Here is a 21,346-nt window from a genome sequence, read left to right on the forward strand (position 1 = left end):
TTCCTGTTGCCCATTGATTTCAGACGCATTACCTCAAGTACTAGGTTAAAGAACTCTTCGACATAGGTCATTTTCTTCTGTTTGAATATATGTCAAAAGAACCAATTCTTCCTACTCATTTATCTTTCTAATGCATATGCTTTGTTGCACTCCAATGAGAAGCACAAAACTTAGAGGGAAGGCAATCTGAGGTAGCAACTGGTTTTCAGTTGGCACTCAACACTTCCCTACAGACTTCCCCTTCTCTTTTAGGGGCCTGTTTTTCAGTGAAACTATTTTCCTTCTGTTGTATTTGAGGGGAACTCATGAAAAATGGAGAGGGTTATTTCAGTTCCCCTCGTCCTGTCAGGGGTAATGTATCTGGGGATGAATTAATTATGAGCAGTTCTTGTACTTATTGGTCGGTGAGATGGAAACAGCCTGGTGTGGTTCGTAGGTTTGGGGGCAGGGGGGGCTGGTGGGGCTGAGCAGAGAGGAGTCTTGTCCAGAAACAATCTCTACTACCCACTGGACACACCGTGTAGATCTGAAAGGATGGATTGGATCGGCGTAAGCAATATGGTTGTTTGTTCCAGCCCACAACTCTACTGATTTTTGGACTATGACTTACATCATCAGATGATAAGAGGAAATCAACATTCTACAGGTAGAGTATTTGTTTTTATTGTATTTTTTTTTGTACACAACATAGAAAACCAGTACCGCTTTACAGTAGGGTCCTCATCTGTAAAGGGTTTATAACAGTCTACCGATTGAACAAACCCTTTATAAAGCCTTTATAGACGATGCCTTAACGCTATTTGAAACATAGAAAACAGTGCACTAAACAGTCACGTCACTTAGTAAAGAGTCCACAATGTGCTTATAGAGTTAACATCATTACAAGTGCGTTACGTTTGTTCCCTGGAGTCGGTACATCGTTATCGTCCAACGTGCAGAGCAGAAAAATAAAATACACGTAGAAGATCCTTTTTGTTTCCATGGCACATTGTGCACATTTAGTTTTTCAGAAAACTTCTGATGGTTATTTACAAAGGCCGGTGTCATTGGTTAGTCACATAGATCTATCATACGTAGCTTTGTTACACCGGGCGATTCAATATGATCCAAACTGTGTGCTTCAGTACATAGCTCTAGTACACGTATATCTATTACAGGACAGGTCGTTTTTAAAAAGACAATACATAAAATACACAGGCAGCACATTAAAAAGGTGACAGTAACTGGGTAGTTTTCTGTCTCGACATTTCTTATCAAATCAACAAGTTAGTTTTTTCATTTAGCATGGCAGTTTCTAAGTGGGTCCTGGATTCTAAGAGGGAGTTTTAAAGTGAGTATTGCAACAACAAGTTAAGTGGCTGGCGTTCGGTTGCCTTAGTTCGGATGAGCGCCCGCCACAAGCACCAGGTTGATGTTCAGTAGGCATTAAAACAACGTGCGTTTTTTTGTGGAGAATTTCCCAAAATACCCCCTCAGTTCCAAAATGTCCTCTATCATTTTGTGACCGGCTGAACACAACCTGGTAGTACAGGTAGACTGTGTGTCCTGTGGTATTACCCTGTTCCCTTTGTGGAGGGGACATCCATAGGGTCCCCCCTGTAACTATATTCCCCAGGTTGTTGCTGTAAATGAGAACGTGTTCTCAGTCAACTCACCTGGTAAAATAAGGGTTAAATAAATAAATACACAGGTCAGGGTCTGGACACAGCACACTGACTCGGGAAGGTGACATGTGAAAGACAGGAATGTGTTGGAGAAACATTCATCATTAATTGTGCTATTAGCAGTGAACCACTCTGGTGCATCCAGGCCCTTCCCCTTCACGTACGTCTGCATCGTCAAATGCCTTCCCTCTTGCCCGGTTACATATAGGAAGTTTATTTCCTGTGAAAACTGAAGTCAAAACCCAACCCATGCTGTATGCAAAAAAACGAAAGAATTAACTAATAACAGAAGATGATTCGTTTATGAACTAATAACAGGAGATTATTCCTTTATGAACTAATAACTGAAGATGATTCCTTCATGAACTAATAACAGGAGAATGATTCCTTTATGAACTAATAACAGAAGACTAATTCCTTTAGTTCCTAACATGGATATTACATGTCGGAGAGGGAGTTAGAGAGAGGGAGTGGGGGAGAGTTAGAGGGAGGGAGTGGGGGAGAGTTAGAGGGAGGGAGTGGGGGAGAGTTAGAGAGAGGGAGTGGGGGAGAGTTAGAGAGAGGGGGGAGAGTTAGAGAGAAGGAGGGGGAGAGTTAGAGAGAGGGAGGGGGGAGAGTTAGAGAGAGGAAGGGGGGAGAGTTAGAGAGAGGGAGGAGAGTTAGAGAGAGGGAGGAGAGAGAGGGAGGAGAGTTAGAGAGAGGGAGAGGGGGAGAGTTAGAGAGAGGGAGAGGGGGAGAGTTAGAGAGGGGGAGGGGGGAGAGTTAGAGAGAGGGAGGGGGGGAGAGTTAGAGAGAGGGAGGGGGGAGAGTTAGAGAGAGGAAGGGGGGAGAGTTAGAGAGAGGGAGGAGAGTTAGAGAGAGGGAGAGGGGGAGAGTTAGAGAGGGGGAGGGGGGAGAGTTAGAGGAGAGGGGGGTTAGATGGAGGAGAGGGAGGGGGGAGAGTTGGAGGGGGGAAGAGTTAGAGGGAGGGGGGAGGGTTAGAGAGGGAGGGGGGGAGAGTTAGAGAGAGGAAGGGGGGAGAGTTAGAGAGAGGGAGGGGAGGAGAGTTGGAGAGGGGAGGGGGAGAGTTAGAGAGGAGAGGAGAGTTGGTGAGGGAGGAGAGTTAGAGGAGAGCGAGGAAAGGAGAGTTGGTGAGGAAGGAGAGTTAGAGAGGAGAGCGAGGAAAGGAGGGTTGGTGAGGGAGGAGAGTTAGAGAGAGGGAGGGTGGAGAGTTAGAGAGAGGGAGGAGAGTTGGAGGGGGAGAGAGAGAGGGGAGAGTTGGTGAGGGAGGAGAGTTAGAGAGGAGAGGAGAGTTGGAGAGTTAGAGGAGAGCGAGGAAAGGAGAGTTGGTGAGGGAGGAGAGTTAGAGAGAGGGAGGGGGGAGAGTTAGAGAGAGGGAGGAGAGTTGGAGGGGGAGAGTTAGAGAGGGGAGGGGGAGAGTTGGTGAGGGAGGAGAGTTAGAGAGGAGAGGAGAGTTGGTGAGGGAGGAGAGTTAGAGGAGAGCGAGGAAAGGAGAGTTGGTGAGGAAGGAGAGTTAGAGAGGAGAGTTAGAGAGGAGAGCGAGGAAAGGAGGGTTGGTGAGGGAGGAGAGTTAGAGAGAGGGAGGGGGGAGAGTTAGAGAGGGGGGAGAGTTAGAGAGGAGAGGGGGGGTTAGATGGAGGAGAGGGAGGGGGAGAGTTGGAGGGGGGAAGAGTTAGAGAGAGGGAGGGGGGAGAGTTAGAGAGAGGGAGGAGAGTTGGAGGGGGAGAGTTAGAGAGGGGGAGAGTTAGAGAGAGGGAGGGGGAGAGTTAGAGAGAGGGAGGGGGGAGAGTTAGAGAGAGGGAGGGGGGAGAGTTAGAGGGGAGGGGGGAGAGTTGGTGAGGGAGGAGAGTTGGTGAGGGAGGAGAGTTAGAGGAGAGCGAGGAAAGGAGGATTGGTGAGGGAGGAGAGTTAGAGAGGAGAGCGAGGAAAGGAGAGTTGGTGAGGGAGGAGAGTTAGAGAGGAGAGGAGAGTTGGTGAGGAAGGAGAGTTAGAGAGGAGAGCGAGGAAAGGAGAGTTGGTGAGGGAGGAGAGAAACGTTTGTGAGAGGAAGTAGTATAAGTAATAGGAGAGTCTTAGGTAGCGGGGGATTTTGAGTTACCTAAGGGGACTATGACAGTGAGTGACATACATAAATACGATATAAAAACCCAGAGGGAGTCTGGTCGGTGTTTGGCGGTCTGTGCAGGGCAGGGGTGGGATACTGTGGATGAGAGCGAGTCTAGAAGGTCTGATCATCTTGGCAGGACTCTGTGGAGTGACCAAAGGCCTCACAGATGTCGCAGTACGGCCGCTGGTCGGCTGGCTTGCCCTTGAAGGAAGAGTGGGGCACTGAGTCAGGGCTCTGGGCCTGGGTCGGACAGTCTTCGGTGTCATGGAGGTCGAAACAGTCACAGATATCACAGAACAGACGAGGAGGAGCCTTCTTGTCCTTCTTAGATCCACACTCTTCCAAACTAGAGAGGGAGAGACCGAGAGAGAGGAAGAGAGAGAGTGATTAGGGTCTGTCAACAACTGTAAGTGAGGGCTAAGTTTGGGGTTTGGGTTCAGAGGTTATATGTTATAAGACTGACCCGTCAGTGCCGTCATTGCCGTTGAACTCAGCCAGAACCATCTTCTTCAGCTTCACCTTCAACTCCTCGTTCTTCCTCTGCAGGTCCACAATCACACTGTTCAGGAAGTTAATCTACAGGAGGGAAATAGATGGAGGGAGAGAAGAGAGACCACAGTCAAGTTTATATGAGAAAGAGTGAGGTGGACTGTGAGACAATGGTGGAAGTGCAGATATCTATCTATGCAAATTGAATACTGTATAAGTGACAAGCAAATGATGCAATTTGAATACTAATTGCGAATCATACCTGTCCCTCTGCAAACTCCTTCTCTTCTCTCAGCTGGTCCAGCACTGCATCACCTGAGGAAGGCATTCCACTGTCCCCTCCCTCGGAGGCCTGCTGTCCCATGAGCCTCTGCTCCAGGCTGGTGACACATCCCTGTAGTTGGGCCTTGTCTCTCTCCAGCGCCTCAACGGCAGACTGCAGCGTCTTGGCTATGACGTTCTCACCTCGCAGCACCACAATCTAGAGGGAGACAGGTTTCAACGAATATAGAGATACAGCCGTTGTATGGCAGCCCAGAGAAAAAGCATAGGACCCAATGCAAGTTTTCTTGAATTTTTCATCAAAAGGCCCACAGTCTGCTAGAGTTGTGTGTGAATGTTTACCTCATTCCTCAGAGTCTCCAGCTCCTTGTCCTTATCTGTCTTCTGGTAGTTTCTCTCCTCCCCTGTCTCCTGGTTGGATAGAGTTTCCCTGGGGGGGGGGGACAGAGGAAGAGAACCGCTAAATACAGAACTCACAGACCCACACTGGGACTGGTAGGAGCAGTGCAGTACTGTGTGTGCACGCATACATTTCTCTTTGGGTACAGTGAGAAACTTCTGCCTGATGAAGGTCTCTGACTGCAATTTTTTTAACTTTTGATTTACAATAAATAATCAAATACGTCACACAATAGTTGTGATACTCAAGGCGTTGGAACAAGGATCACTAAAGACTAGTGAAGCTAGCACTTTCTCAATAACAACATTGGCAAGTTTAGGGCCAAAGTTTGAAAGAACATCACAAATCCAGATGTTGAAATCCAACTTGACAACAAAAGGCATTAGCAGGATTCAGAACACAGTGAATAACCTGTCTGTGGAACCCCAAGGTTGATGGCATTACCCTGCCTGGGTCTCATGATCCAATACATCCACATGGAACAACAACCTTAATCACATGCTGACCACACAGCTCGCGTCGCATGCGTTGCAAAATAAATGTATACATACATGTTATTCAATCATTTTGCGCACATCAACGAGCATCTGCGTAACCAGGCGCTAAAATAGAACTTGGTTATATTTGTGAAGCTTCACCCGCTGCAAGTCCTGCCTCTCCCATCTCCTCATTGGTTTTTAGGAGCATATACCCACTTGGGAGATTGGACCTCAATTCATCGTTCACACTCCAGTCCAGTTGGTGGTGGTAATGCACCATAAAGTTGGTTGCCAACCTCCATATAAAGTCCGAAGAAGAAGACTGAAGGTGGAGAGATTACTAGAAACTAACTTTTACCCTTTTATCTGTGGATTAATTAACGGAGTAGAGGACCTTGTGCATTTCAGGTAAAATACCATCCCAATGTTTTTATCCCAGGACAAATTAGCTAGCAACAGCATGCTAGCTAGCTAAATTGACATACATGTTAAATGCTTTTCGACCTGTCCCCAAATTAATATAGTTGGTTCAGAGTTCGTTTTGATACTTCAACCTGCGTGTCCTGATGGCGTCTGGTGTGGGTGGACAAAATCAACATGCGCGCGAGCTCTCTGGTCAGCATGTTAATCACAAAAGATGTAGCTTGGATGTCTTCCCCTAAACAAAGTCTTTACTACAGATGCTAGTCTAGATATATAGCCTACTTTTCTAGGGATTAGTGCTGCTGAATAACATCTCTTTTCTGACTGCCTGACTGTGAAACATTCACCTGAAAAGGTAGTTATCCCCTGATCTCTCCTGACTGATTAGTCCTGCTCTACATAACCCTTCCTCAGGCTTTCATCATCTCTCTCTTGGTTTAAATAACCTTTCTGATGCCAACCTCCCACCTCTTCTGCTCCTCTCGTCTCCTCCCATTTCCTCTCCTGTCTTCTCCACCCCAACTTCTTCTCCTCCATCTCCTCTCCCCTTCAACATTCCTTTCCTTCCTTCCTTCCCTCCATCTCTCTCCTCTCATTACTAGTGTTAGTAAAGGGATGTACAGTGCTGTGAAAAAGTATTTGCCATTGAGTTTCCCTATTTTTTGCAAATTTTTGATACTGAATGTTAGCAGATCTTCAACCAAAACCTAATATTAGATGCAGGGAACTTGAGTTTACAAATAACAAATGGACACTTATTTTATTTATTTAATTAACAAAGTTATGCAACACACAATTCCCCTGTGTGAAAAAGTAATTGCCCACTTACACTCTATAACTGGATGTGCCACCTTTAGCTGCAATGACTGCAACCAAACACTTCCTGTAGTTGATGATCAGTCTCTCACATCGCTGTGGAGGAATTTCTGCTTTAACTCAGCAACATTTGTTGGTTTCCAAGCATGATTGGCTCGTTTCAAGTTATTCCACAACATCTCAATTGGGATTAGGTCTGGATTTTGACTAGGCCTGTCACGCCTGCGCTCGAGGGCGCCGGGCTCCCCAGCATTGCGCACTCCTGCCACTATCATTACGCACACCTGCTCCGTCACACACATCAGCGATTATTAGACTCAGTCACCTGTTTATTACCTATAATATTATTATATTTTGTCAGTTCCCCAGCTCTGTTCCCTGCTGCTGTGATTGTCGTTTGTCATTGTGTATCCGTGTGCTGACGCTGTTTCTGACTTGCTCTCCCTGTACCTGCTTCTCGTCTCCAGTGTCGGTCCTTACAAGGCCATTACAAAACTTCTAATTTGTTGCTTTTTTAGCCATTTTCATGTAGACTTGATTGTGTGTTTTGGATCATTGTCTTGCTGCATGACCCAGCTGCGCTTCAGCTTCAGCAGGACAATGGTTCTGTTCTAAAATAGATTAAATCGTTTTTTTCTTAATCAATCTACACACAATACCCCATAATGACAAAGCGAAAACAGATTTTTTTTTTAATGTTTTGAAATAACAGAAATTCCCTATTTAAATAAGTATTCAGACCCTTTTCTATGAGACTTGAAATTGAGCTCAGGTGCATCCTGTTTCCATTGATCATCCTTGAGATGTTTCTACAACTTGATTGGAGTCTACCTGTGGTAAATTCAATTGATTGGACATGATTTGGAAAGGCACACACCTGTCTATATAAGGTCCCACAGTTGACGGTGCATGTCAGAGCAAAAACCAACCCATGAGGTCGAACAAATTGTTAGTAGAGCTCGAAGACAGGATTGTGTCGAGGCACAGATCTGGGGAAAGGTAACAAAAAATGTCTGCAGCATTGAAGGTCCCCAAGAATACAGTGGCCGCCATCATTCTTAATTGGAAGAAGTTTGGAAACACCAATACACTTCCTAGAAGTGTCCGCCAGGCCAAACTGAGCAATCGGGAGAGAAGGGCCTTGGTCAGGGAGGTGACCAAGAACCCAATGGTCACTCTGACAGAGCTCAAGAGTTCCTCTGTGGAGATGGGAGAACCTTCCAGAAGGACAACCATCTCTGCAGCACTCCACCAATCAGGCCTTTATGGTAGAGTGGTCAGACGGAAGCCACTCCTCAGTAAAAGGCACATGATAGCCCACTTGGAGTTTGCCAAAAGGTACCTAAAAGACTCTTAGACCATGAGAAACAATATTATCTGGTTTGATGAAACCACGATTGAACTCTTTAGCCTGAATGTCAAGCGTCAGGTCTGGAGGAAACCTTGCACCATCGCTACAGCGAAGCATGGTGGTGGCAGCATCATGTTGTGGTGACCAGTCAGGATTGAGGGAAAGATGAACGGAGCAAAGTACACAGAGATCCTTGATGAAAACCTGCTCCAAAGCTCTTAGGACCTCAGACTGAGGCGAAGGGTCACCTACCAACAGGACAACGACCCTAAGCACACAGCCAAGACAACACAGGAGTGGCTTCGGGACAAGTCTCTGAATGTCCTTGAGTGGCCCAGCCGGAGACAGGACTTGAACCCGATTGAACATCTCTGGAGAGACCTGAAAATAGCTGTGCAGCGACACTCCCCATCCAACCTGACAGAGCTTAAAAGGATCTGCAGAGAAGAATGGGAGAAACTCCCTAAATACAGATGTGCCAAGTTTGTAGAGTCATACCCAAGAAGACTCAAGGCTGTAATCACTGACAAAGGTGCTTTAACAAAGTACTGAGTAAAAGGACTGAATACTTATGTAAATGTGATATTTCAGTTTTGCATTTAAAAAAAGAAAAAGATTTTCAAACATTTCTAAAAACCTGTTTTTGCTTTATCATTTTGGGGTATTTTTTAACAAGGCTGTAATGTAACAAAACGTGGAAAAAGTCAAGGGGTCTGAATACTTTCTGAATGCACTGTATACACTATCCATACACTTCTTCCACTATCAGACACACTGAAGTCAATCATTAATGGATATAGAAAATAAACTGTACCAAGGCAGCAGATGCATGGTGCAATATGTTTACACTCAGCTATCTTCCCAAGGCAGCAGATGCATGGTGCAATATGTTTACACTCAGCTATCTTCCCAAGGCAGCAGATGCATGGTGCAATATGTTTACATGCAGCTATCTTCCCAAGGCAGCAGATGCATGGTGCAATATGTTTACATGCAGCTATCTTCCCAAGGCAGCAGATGCATGGTGCAATATGTTTACACTCAGCTATCTTCCCAAGGCAGCAGATGCATGGTGCAATATGTTTACACTCAGCTATCTTCCCAAGGCAGCAGATGCATGGTGCAATATGTTTACACTCAGCTATCTTCCCAAGGCAGCAGATGCATGGTGCAATATGTTTACACTCAGCTATCTTCCCAAGGCAGCAGATGCATGGTGCAATATGTTTACACTCAGCTATCTTCCCAAGGCAGCAGATGCATGGTGCAATATGTTTACACTCAGCTATCTTCCCAAGGCAGCAGATGCATGGTGCAATATGTTTACACTCAGCTATCTTCCCAAGGCAGCAGATGCATGGTGCAATATGTTTACATGCAGCTATCTTCCCAAGGCAGCAGATGCATGGTGCAATATGTTTACACTCAGCTATCTTCCCAAGGCAGCAGATGCATGGTGCAATATGTTTACATGCAGCTATCTTCCCAAGGCAGCAGATGCATGGTGCAATATGTTTACACTCAGCTATCTTCCCAAGGCAGCAGATGCATGGTGCAATATGTTTACACTCAGCTATCTTCCCAAGGCAGCAGATGCATGGTGCAATATGTTTACATGCAGCTATCTTCCCAAGGCAGCAGATGCATGGTGCAATATGTTTACACTCAGCTATCTTCCCAAGGCAGCAGATGCATGGTGCAATATGTTTACATGCAGCTATCTTCCCAAGGCAGCAGATGCATGGTGCAATATGTTTACACTCAGCTATCTTCCCAAGGCAGCAGATGCATGGTGCAATATGTTTACATGCAGCTATCTTCCCAAGGCAGCAGATGCATGGTGCAATATGTTTACACTCAGCTATCTTCCCAAGGCAGCAGATGCATGGTGCAATATGTTTACACTCAGCTATCTTCCCAAGGCAGCAGATGCATGGTGCAATATGTTTACACTCAGCTATCTTCCCAAGGCAGCAGATGCATGGTGCAATATGTTTACACTCAGCTATCTTCCCAAGGCAGCAGATGCATGGTGCAATATGTTTACACTCAGCTATCTTCCCAAGGCAGCAGATGCATGGTGCAATATGTTTACATGCAGCTATCTTCCCAAGGCAGCAGATGCATGGTGCAATATGTTTACACTCAGCTATCTTCCCAAGGCAGCAGATGCATGGTGCAATATGTTTACACTCAGCTATCTTCCCAAGGCAGCAGCGAATAAATTGTGTTATAAATACTATAATGATTGTGTAATAAATTGTGTTATAAATACTATAATGAATGTGTAATAAATTGTGTTATAAATACTATAATGAATGTGTAATAAATTGTGTTATAAATACTATAATGAATGTGTAATAAATGTGTTATAAATACTATGAATGTGTAATACATACTATAATGAATGTGTAATAAATGTTTTACCTGTCTTTCATGTCTTGCTGGTACTGAGACTTATGACTGTTCAGCTTCAGTTCCTCACTGAGAGAGATGGAAGGAGAGCAAGAGAGAGAGGGGGGAGAGAGAGAGAAAGAGAAGGGAGAGCGAGAGAAGAAGAAGGGCGAGAGAGGGAGAAAGAGAGAAGGGCGAGGGTGAGTTGCTTTTCAGTGTCAGTCAACATTTGTGAGACTCAATAACAATCAACATGATTCATGTGTAGAGGCACTTTCTAATAAAGGACAATCAGAATGTGTGTTCAACATCAATGATAACAAATGTATACATAAATAAAAAATACATTTGTAGCACACAGTATCTCTGCTTGGCTGTGATGTTGGTATGGGTATAAAGTAAAGGTTGTCATGGCTAAGTAGTGATGAGTGTAAAGGTCATGTCCAACTCTCAGTATGTGTGGCAAATGGGCCAGTCTAAATCACTTTCTGTGTGTCCAACTGAGGCATAATCACATTGACTACACTCTAAAGCATCAGTCACAGACACACATTTAAAAAATACTTGATTTGAATCCAGAAATAACATCACATCATAAAGGATTCAAATATTTCAAAGGTTGTTGATGCGAGGACACTTAAGGAAACTAAAAGCACCTTCTCCTCCACACAGCTAGGCTGCCCATATCAGCTGAAACAGAGCAGTATCTCCTCCACACAGCTAGGCTGCCCATATCAGCTGAAACAGAGCAGTATCTCCTCCACACAGCTAGGCTGCCCATATCAGCTGAAAGAGCAGTATCTCCTCCACACAGCTAGGCTGCCCATATCAGCTGAAACAGAGTAGTATCTCATCCACACAGCTAGGCTGCCCATATCAGCTGAAAGAGCAGTATCTCCTCCACACAGCTAGGCTGCCCATATCAGCTGAAAGAGCAGTATCTCCTCCACACAGCTAGGCTGCCCATATCAGCTGAAAGAGCAGTATCTCCTCCACACAGCTAGGCTGCCCATATCAGCTGAAACAGAGCAGTATCTCCTCCACACAGCTAGGCTGCCCATATCAGCTGAAAGAGCAGTATCTCCTCCACACAGCTAGGCTGCCCATATCAGCTGAAAGAGCAGTATCTCCTCCACACAGCTAGGCTGCCCATATCAGCTGAAACAGAGTAGTATCTCCTCCACACAGCTAGGCTGCCCATATCAGCTGAAACAGAGCAGTATCTCCTCCACACAGCTAGGCTGCCCATATCAGCTGAAACAGAGCAGTATCTCCTCCACACAGCTAGGCTGCCCATATCAGCTGAAAGAGCAGTATCTTCTCCACACAGCTAGGCTGCCATATCAGCTGAAACAGAGCAGTATCTCCTCCACACAGCTAGGCTGCCCATATCAGCTGAAACAGAGCAGTATCTCCTCCACACAGCTAGGCTGCCCATATCAGCTGAAACAGAGCAGTACCTTCTCCTCCACACAGCTAGGCTGCCCATATCAGCTGAAACAGAGCAGTATCTCCTCCACACAGCTAGGCTGCCCATATCAGCTGAAACAGAGCAGTATCTCCTCCACACAGCTAGGCTGCCCATATCAGCTGAAACAGAGCAGTATCTCCTCCACACAGCTAGGCTGCCCATATCAGCTGAAAGAGCAGTATCTCCTCCACACAGCTAGGCTGCCCATATCAGCTGAAACAGAGTAGTATCTCATCCACACAGCTAGGCTGCCCATATCAGCTGAAACAGAGTAGTATCTCCTCCACACAGCTAGGCTGCCCATATCAGCTGAAACAGAGCAGTATCTCCTCCACACAGCTAGGCTGCCCATATCAGCTGAAAGAGCAGTATCTCCTCCACACAGCTAGGCTGCCCATATCAGCTGAAAGAGCAGTATCTCCTCCACACAGCTAGGCTGCCCATATCAGCTGAAAGAGCAGTATCTCCTCCACACAGCTAGGCTGCCCATATCAGCTGAAACAGAGTAGTATCTCCTCCACACAGCTAGGCTGCCCATATCAGCTGAAAGAGCAGTATCTCCTCCACACAGCTAGGCTGCCCATATCAGCTGAAAGAGCAGTATCTCCTCCACACAGCTAGGCTGCCCATATCAGCTGAAACAGAGCAGTACCTTCTCCTCCACACAGCTAGGCTGCCCATATCAGCTGAAAGAGCAGTATCTTCTCCACACAGCTAGGCTGCCCATATCAGCTGAAACAGAGCAGTATCTTCTCCACACAGCTAGGCTGCCCATATCAGCTGAAAGAGCAGTATCTCCTCCACACAGCTAGGCTGCCCATATCAGCTGAAACAGAGCAGTATCTCCTCCACACAGCTAGGCTGCCCATATCAGCTGAAACAGAGCAGTACCTTCTCCACACAGCTAGGCTGCCCATATCAGCTGAAACAGAGCAGTACCTTCTCCACACAGCTAGGCTGCCCATATCAGCTGAAACAGAGCAGTACCTTCTCCACACAGCTAGGCTGCCCATATCAGCTGAAACAGAGCAGTACCTTCTCCACACAGCTAGGCTGCCCATATCAGCTGAAAGAGCAGTATCTTCTCCACACAGCTAGGCTGCCCATATCAGCTGAAACAGAGCAGTATCTCCTCCACACAGCTAGGCTGCCCATATCAGCTGAAAGAGCAGTATCTCCTCCACACAGCTAGGCTGCCCATATCAGCTGAAACAGAGCAGTATCTCCTCCACACAGCTAGGCTGCCCATATCAGCTGAAAGAGCAGTATCTCCTCCACACAGCTAGGCTGCCCATATCAGCTGAAAGAGCAGTATCTCCTCCACACAGCTAGGCTGCCCATATCAGCTGAAAGAGCAGTATCTCCTCCACACAGCTAGGCTGCCCATATCAGCTGAAAGAGCAGTATCTCCTCCACACAGCTAGGCTGCCCATATCAGCTGAAAGAGCAGTATCTCCTCCACACAGCTAGGCTGCCCATATCAGCTGAAACAGAGTAGTATCTCCTCCACACAGCTAGGCTGCCCATATCAGCTGAAAGAGCAGTATCTCCTCCACACAGCTAGGCTGCCCATATCAGCTGAAAGAGCAGTATCTCCTCCACACAGCTAGGCTGCCATATCAGCTGAAACAGAGCAGTATCTTCTCCACACAGCTAGGCTGCCCATATCAGCTGAAAGAGCAGTATCTTCTCCACACAGCTAGGCTGCCCATATCAGCTGAAACAGAGCAGTACCTTCACCTCCACACAGCTAGGCTGCCCATAACGGCTGAAACAGAGCAGTACCTTCTCCTGCACACAGCTAGGCTGCCCATATCAGCTGAAACAGAGCAGTACCTTCACCTCCACACAGCTAGGCTGCCCATAACAGCTGCAACAGAGCAGTACCTTCTCCTCCACACAGCTAGGCTGCCCATATCAGCTGAAACAGAGCAGTACCTTCACCTCCACACAGCTAGGCTGCCCATATCGGCTAAGACAGAGCAGTACCTTCACCTACACACAGCTAGGCTGCCCATATCAGCTGAAACAGAGCAGTACCTTCTCCACACAGCTAGGCTGCCCATAATGGCTGAAACAGAACAGTACCTTCTCCTCCACACAGCTAGGCTGCCCATAATGGCTGAAACAGAGCAGTACCTTCTCCTCCACACAGCTAGGCTGCCCATATCAGCTGAAACAGAGCAGTACCTTCTCCTCCACACAGCTAGGCTGCCCATATCAGCTGAAACAGAGCAGTACCTTCTCCTCCACACAACTAGGCTGCCCATATCAGCTGAAACAGAGCAGTACCTTCTCCTCCACACAACTAGGCTGCCCATATCAGCTGAAACAGAGTAGTACCTAGCCAGTTGTTTTGCTATACTCTTGCAGACCTGCAATCTGAAGGCCACGTACCGTAAGCCTATGTACGTGGCCCAGACTGCCAAATATCAAGCATGATATGAGAGGCTGATATTTAACACGTCCACACACACACTTCCAAAGGTTGTAACCTGGGAGAAGTGAAAAGGTACTCTACTCCTTAGATAGTATACAATAAAATAACCATAGACTATATAATACAGACCAATCTAGCCAAAACACACACAAAGAGATCAGAGAACTGACTGGGTCGGATGCAGCTGTTCTCCCAGACGAGATGTCTCCGGCAGCACAAAGCTGCTCCCGCTCTCACACACACACACACACACACACACGCCAGCATACTCGCTCTTGCAGACACGCGCGAATGCACACGTCATGGAGGTTATGAGACCCATGGAGTGGCCATGTTGGAGGCAAGCGGTTCGAGGAGAAGAGGCTGTGATTATGTAACACTCCCTAGTCTCTGATGGACGGAAGGAAAGAGGAACGCTTGTGTCTAAAAGGATGGAGGAAGATGAGTGAAGAAGAGGAGAGAATAGTGAAATCAGGACAAAGTGAATAATAAAGTAGTTGCTGTCATTCAGCCTGTCACGTCAATCCGACGTCAGAGACCAATGCTTTGATGACTCACACGGGGGGGGGGGGGGTCACAGCACACATAAGTTAAGCATGAAGGCATGCACACGCACATGTACACACACACACGTCCACTCATGCACACACACACAGACCTATAAATAGAACCCTAGGTCATGCATGACGCTCACCATAACAAAGAGAGGAGCCCAGTCTTTCTCCCGACATACTGCAGCTGTACTTAGCATACTGCTGTCTAATAAGAGGGACGTATTTCATCATCACTGGCTACTGGGTTTTAGGGATACATCAACAACCATTCTAATACCAGAAGACTACACTTTGCATATCATGATCCCACACAGGTGTCACAAACTGGCTTTAAGAGTGAACTGTACCCCCCCCCCCCCCCTCTCTCTCTCTCTCTCTCTCTCTCTCTCTCTCTGTTTGACTAAGCGGCATGAGCGAGTTAAATATTTAAGTCTATGTCTTATTTGAGTAAGACTTTGATATGAGCCTCTCTCACGTTTCCCTGCACAGGCTTCTGATGTGCTCGTCTTTACGCTCACGCTGAAACACCACAGAGCCACAGAGCATACAATCCTCCTGTGTCTTCTAGATCCAAAGAAGCTGACATGTTGGTCGACTGTCTATTTCGCGGGTCAGATTGTAGTCAATGCATAATTTGAACGCTGAATACCACGGTATCTGCTGAGGAACCAACCATCAGCCATACTCACGTCCATGCATGGAATTCCCATTTTCCCTTGAACATTCCCTTGAACATTCCAATATGCTGGTTTCAGCCATTCACACACAGATTAGATCACCCCCGGACAGCAAGCATAATAACCTTCGGTCGCACTCACATTTCCTTGCACAGATTTCCGATGCGCTGGTTTTGCGTGCTGCTCCGCTCCTGCGAGAGACTGAGTTCTTCCTGGAATTTGGAATTCTGCTGTTTCAGCGCCTCGAGCTGGGAAATGATACACGGGTGGTAAAGAAGGATGAAAGGAGGGAGAGAGAGAGAAAAGAGAGAGACTTAGACACACAGTAAACAGTAAACAGATAAAGCCGTCTCCTCTTCACGCCTCTCTAACAGTCTTAGTCGCGAACATTAACAGGAAGACACACTGCCTTGTTACACTGCTCCACTGAAACAGCCGTTTCCTCAGTGCACAAAGACCAACACCATTACTCATCGTATAAAACTGTCTGCCAAACCTACGCACAGAGACATAAGTGTGTGAGGGATTAAATCACTTCGCCTGGGCGGCAGGTAGCCTAGAAGTTAAGAGGGTTGGGTCAGTAACCGAATGGTCACTGGTTTGAATCCCCAAGCTGGAGAAATAGTCCGTTCTGCCCTTGAGCAAGGCAGTTAACCCCCAAAACAACTGCTCCCAGATGTTGATTAAGGCAGTCCCCCGTGCCTCTCTGATTCAGAGGAGTTGGGTTAAATGTGTTAGACACATTTCGGTTGAATGCATGCAGCTAACTAGATATCTCAGTTTCCCTACTTCTAGCGCCAATGTCCATGACTAAGTATTATTTTGTTTCTTTATTTCCAGCTCATCAGAAAAAAATCATGTGTAGATAAACTGTATGTGAGACTTGGCATCGCCACTTAAATCACCATTTGGGAAGAGATGGATCCTCTGAGGCATTAGAGACCATGCAGAGATGATGATAATGACTGAAAAGATCATGTTCATTTCTAAAGGGACAGCAGCAGGGGGGGATCAAACAATGAGCGTCCAAATCATGAGTCAAACTTTAAATCCTTTTAAGCATTCTGTTTGTTCTTACTCCCACTCCTATTTCTAAACAATATGGCATAAAAATAGCTAATGGGATGCGAAATCTTTGTTTCTAGGATTGTTCTTCAAATGAACTCTTGTACTTGTCAAAGCCAACATATCACAGAAAAAAATCATGGGCATCGTGACATCCAAAGGGGATGTTAGGTAAACAAGTGGAAACTTCCACCAGAGAAGGGAGGACATGTTGACGAGCAATGAACAACCCCTCTTCTGTTGCTATGCTTCCCCTGGACTAGAGTCCCATTGTGGCAGTGTACAGTATGTGTGTGCGTGTGACCATGTCAATAATTAATTTACTGGACATAAACACGGCTTGGGAATCAATGTTTTTCTTTGCTACAGTACTGCTGCCGGCACGGAATAAAAAAGTTCCCTGGTGGATTGCCATGGTAAGTCATGTGCTCACGTGCTGTCTGTTCGATTGCGTTCTAACATAAAGTAGATATATTTCTAGTGTATTTTTTGTTTTTAAATCTCCAATCATCTGGCTTTACATGTGAGTAACCGATCCATGGCAGATGCAGCGCAATCCTGAATGCAATCTCTTACTGTAAGTCATGTGCTGTGTGTCGTGTTGCATGTTAACATTTTGCCAAAGTTATTATCATCTCTACAGTATCTGTATCTGGTTGACATGTGAGTAACTGATCCAGGATGCTTTAAGAGTACAGATGTTCTCGGATCCAAAAAGTTGACCCGGACCCGAACGGACCCGACGACAACCAGACCTAGACCCAACCCGATTGGACCCAAGTGCCAAAAAAAAATCATGTTTATCAGCCAAGTTGCTCTTCTGGTTAAGAAATAGGTTTTTATATGTTGACTAGGCCTTCTGTAAGTCAATAAATTCACCTTATTAGCATAAAATAAATATGCTAAAGTCTACGCAGAGCCGTGGTCGGGAGCTGTACTCCATGTCAATCTAACAGGACCCGACCCGGACCGGAGAGAAAAGCTATTTGGACATGTGAAGACCTCTACCTTAAAGTGAGTCGGTTTACATGACAGAACCCTGAACTAGTCCACGGAGGTGTCACATACTAACAAACGCACACAACACGCAGAGAAGTAGACTCTGTACTCTGTAGCCTGATTTGAAGCAGTCAGATTGAGGATGCTGCTCTGACACTGGGACATTTCACAGTTTGTTTGTGTTTGTGACAGATGTTCAACTAGTATCCTCAGAGGATAAGAGCACAGCAATGTTAGACCGGATAATCTAATAACATCCGTCTGAAGACAGACTCCATATCCATGGCATACTAGCATACACGCACACACGCAGACACACACACACACAGCCGACAGCATATAAACAACCAGGCAGCAAACTTAAGCGCGCATCCTCAGTCCCAAAGGCCGCAAACGACCATCTCTCTTCCTGAAAATGCAACCATCTAAATCAGTAACCTCCTGCACTTTCAGATTCAAATCGTCCTCCCTCATCCTCCCTCAATTACCACTCAAGAACAAATCCTCCCCGAACAGCTGGAATACAGGCTCAAAAAGAAAATCAGCTAAAACATCCCCAGTCCATTTGAAAGATGACACAAACATGTAAGAAACCTGCTGTGCGAGGAACAGAACAGCTGTGTTTACCTGGTAGTGAGAGTAGATTGTGCCTGGATAGCCCCGGTGCAGAGCAGCCACATCCACTGCTCTACCCTACAGCATGGTCCCTCTGTCAGAGTTCTCGCTCTCTCCCAGTACTGGTCTCTAGCCTGTCTGTCCCAGTGGCAGAGCAGTCCCTATCTCTCCTAGTGTCAATAGTGTACCCTATCTTTCCCCAGCGGTCTCTCCCAGTAGCACACACACTAACGCAGACTTTCCATCAATAAACCATCGGCTCCCACCCCCTACAGTGCACACCAGAGAGAGAGAGAGAAAGAGAGCGAGGGGGAGAGGGAGGAGAGAGCGAGGGCGTGTGTGTGTTGCCTGGGCACACGCTCACTAGCTAGCTCACACACACGTGGCCGAGTGTACTAAAGTGAGGAGCAGCGCCTTCATTATGTAAATCCCAACAGGTTCCTCCTCCCTCACCCACCCTCTGCTGCTCTCTCTCTGACACACACACACACACACACACAGTCACACACACACTAGGGTTGGGCGGTATCCAGATTTTCATACCGTCATACTGTTTCTGTAACATACCGGGGTATACGGTACTACCGGAAGTGCACAACAGGGCAATATTTATTTAAACTATACAGTACCAGTCAAAAGTTTGGACACACCTACTCATTCCAGGGTTTTACTTCATTTTTGATTATTTTCTATAAGCAAAGAGAAACGACAGTCCGTCATTACTTTGAGACATGAAGGTCAGTCAATCCGGAACATTTCAAAAACGTTGAAAGTTTCTTCAAGTACAGTCGCAAAAACCATCAAGCACTAAGATGAAACTGGCTCTCATGAGGACCGCCACAGGAAAGGAAGACCCAGAGTTACCTCTGCTGCAGAGGATAAGCTCATTAGAGTTACCAGCCTCAGAAATTACAGCCCAAATAAATGCTTCACAGAGTTCAAGTAACAGACACATTTCAACATCAACTGTTCAGAGGAGACTGCGTGAATCAGGCCTTCATGGTTGAATTATTGCAAAGAAACCACTTCTAAAGGACACCAATAAGAAGAAGAGACTTGCTTGGGCCAAGAAACACGAGCAATGGACATTAGACTGGTGGAAATCGGTCTTTTGGTATGTGTGACGGAGAAGTCCGTCACTGGCCGTGGGCAGCGGTTGGTACACTAACACACACACACTCATCGCGCCTCCCTGCTCCATTATCAGCTATGTTAACTTGTGTGTCGACCCACATTGTTACCGTAGCTGATAACGGAGCAGGGAGGCACATTACCTTCCTCCTCTCCTGAAGCAACCAGGTTTGGGATAGGTAGTCCGCAGCAAAATTGTATTTTCCTGCCTCGTGACGGAAACAGAACCTGAAGGGCTGGAGCTCAAGATACCACCTGGTCATGCGAGAATTCCGGTCCTTCATGGTCTGGATCCAGGTCAGGGCTCTGTGGTCCGTGTGCAGGTTAAATTCCCTCCCAAGAGAAGCTTAATTAATTAGTGCTTGGTATGTTCTGATGGGAGGAGTTAACCCACTGTTCCCCGGGTGCCAAAGAAGTGGATGTCGATTATGGTAGCCCCCAGCACCTCTCTGATTCAGAGGGGTTGGGTTAAATGCGGAAGACACATTTCAATTGAAGGCATTCGGTGTTGCAACTGACTAGGTATCCCCCTTCATAAAGTTTCCCTCTCAGATATCAGCCAATCACAAAGGTTTCTTTTCAAAGCGATAAAATAGCCACCACTGGGTCTGTATGTTCAGACCAATACTGTTGTTTCATATAACTGACAAGCACATGCAGTATCCTACTAGGGCTGTGACAGTAATTGAATAACCGTGTAACTGACAGTTATGGTTGAAGCCCATCATGAAAATAAAATAACCATCAAAACCGTTTAAATAAGCCTACATTCATTTTAGGATTTTTTTTAAAAGTGTTTTATTTTCTTTATTTTAATGTAGATAAACTTGACTAATGTTTATAGGCAATTGTTTTGCTAACTTAGTCTGTGTATTAAATGTTATACATCTCCTCTTCTTTCCTACTGTCCTTTAATGCTCGAGCAGCTAAACTGCTACATGTGGGGGGGTGTGGAGCGCTATAGGCTTTGGCACTTAGAGAGTTAACTTAAGAGCTATAGAACGCACCCCGTAACTGCAATGATGAGATCGATGTTCTTCTTTGTTTTTTGTTTCATTATCTCGCTGTCATACTGTGTTCAACCATGTACGATCTTTACCTAGCCACCTTGTTCCAAGAGGACCACAATGGAAACAAGACCCAGACTTTAAGGTGTGTTATCCTCTATGATTTGACCAATTTACACATATGGTTTTTTGACGTTTTATGTGCGCTTGTGGTCGAATTTATAAACTAAACACTTAAGTAAAAAAATATTTTACTTTATTTTATACAATGCACATTTTCAGGCCTTTAATTAGCTAATGTTGTGTAAAATGGCCGCCAATCCTCTTCAACCTGGCATGGTATAATTTAATAAGGAATCTTTTCTCAATTTATAGACTAATCAACCCTAATCAGGCCCGGCCGTAGCCGAAATGCCGCCATAAGCAAGACCCCAAAAATGGCCTGCTCCTATCCCTGCAAAGATGAACAGTAGCCTAGGCTATACAGTTTCAGCCACCAATGCACTTTTGTGAATGCCCATGTGGTAGCCTACCATTTGTAAAACAGGCAATTTACAGTGTATCTCTGTCATTTGGTCACATGCATTTCTGTTGAGGCATGTATTAATTACAGTAATTTACCGTTCTCATTCTTAGAGTGGAAATGTTGTCTGCAGAGTTCACAACCTGCTACACTTGTGAGAAACACCTTCTGGTTTATTTCATACCATCATTTACGTGTTCCACGTGAGCAATGAGCATGTGTCTGGTTTCTCTGTCCTTGTTGTTGACGTAGCGCACGCATGATGCATGTATTGGTTTCTATTTGAATGATTGTACATTTCATCTTCATACTATAACATAGCTGTCCCTGTCATACTTTCCTTGTCAATTCATTATATTATAGCCTACTTTCAGTAATCCATAAAGTAGGTCTAGTTTTTTAATACGTTTTAAGGAAATTTGAATATTTGCTAATGTCTGACATATGCTGGTGGCTTTG

The 21,346-nt window shown here is 45.9% G+C and overlaps 1 protein-coding gene across 3 annotated transcripts in view; it reads right to left on the reverse strand.

The window, feature by feature from the left end:
- Positions 1–3,609: 3,609 nt before the first annotated feature.
- LOC110523839 (CAP-GLY domain containing linker protein 1b) overlaps positions 3,610–21,346 on the reverse strand; it is a 31,904-nt gene continuing 14,167 nt past the window's right edge. For all 3 annotated transcript variants that reach the window (XM_036977528.1, XM_036977529.1, XM_036977527.1), the window contains 6 exons: positions 15,689–15,795; positions 10,439–10,495; positions 4,885–4,972; positions 4,523–4,741; positions 4,235–4,347; positions 3,610–4,117 (listed from right to left, as the gene is read on the reverse strand). In XM_036977528.1, the coding sequence (XP_036833423.1) occupies positions 3,883–4,117; positions 4,235–4,347; positions 4,523–4,741; positions 4,885–4,972; positions 10,439–10,495; positions 15,689–15,795 (819 nt within the window). In that variant the 3' untranslated portion in view covers positions 3,610–3,882. The remainder of the gene's footprint in view (positions 4,118–4,234; positions 4,348–4,522; positions 4,742–4,884; positions 4,973–10,438; positions 10,496–15,688; positions 15,796–21,346) is intronic.

This window comes from Oncorhynchus mykiss, chromosome 5 (genome assembly GCF_013265735.2).
Source record: "Oncorhynchus mykiss isolate Arlee chromosome 5, USDA_OmykA_1.1, whole genome shotgun sequence".
Classification (NCBI taxonomy): domain Eukaryota; kingdom Metazoa; phylum Chordata; class Actinopteri; order Salmoniformes; family Salmonidae; genus Oncorhynchus; species Oncorhynchus mykiss.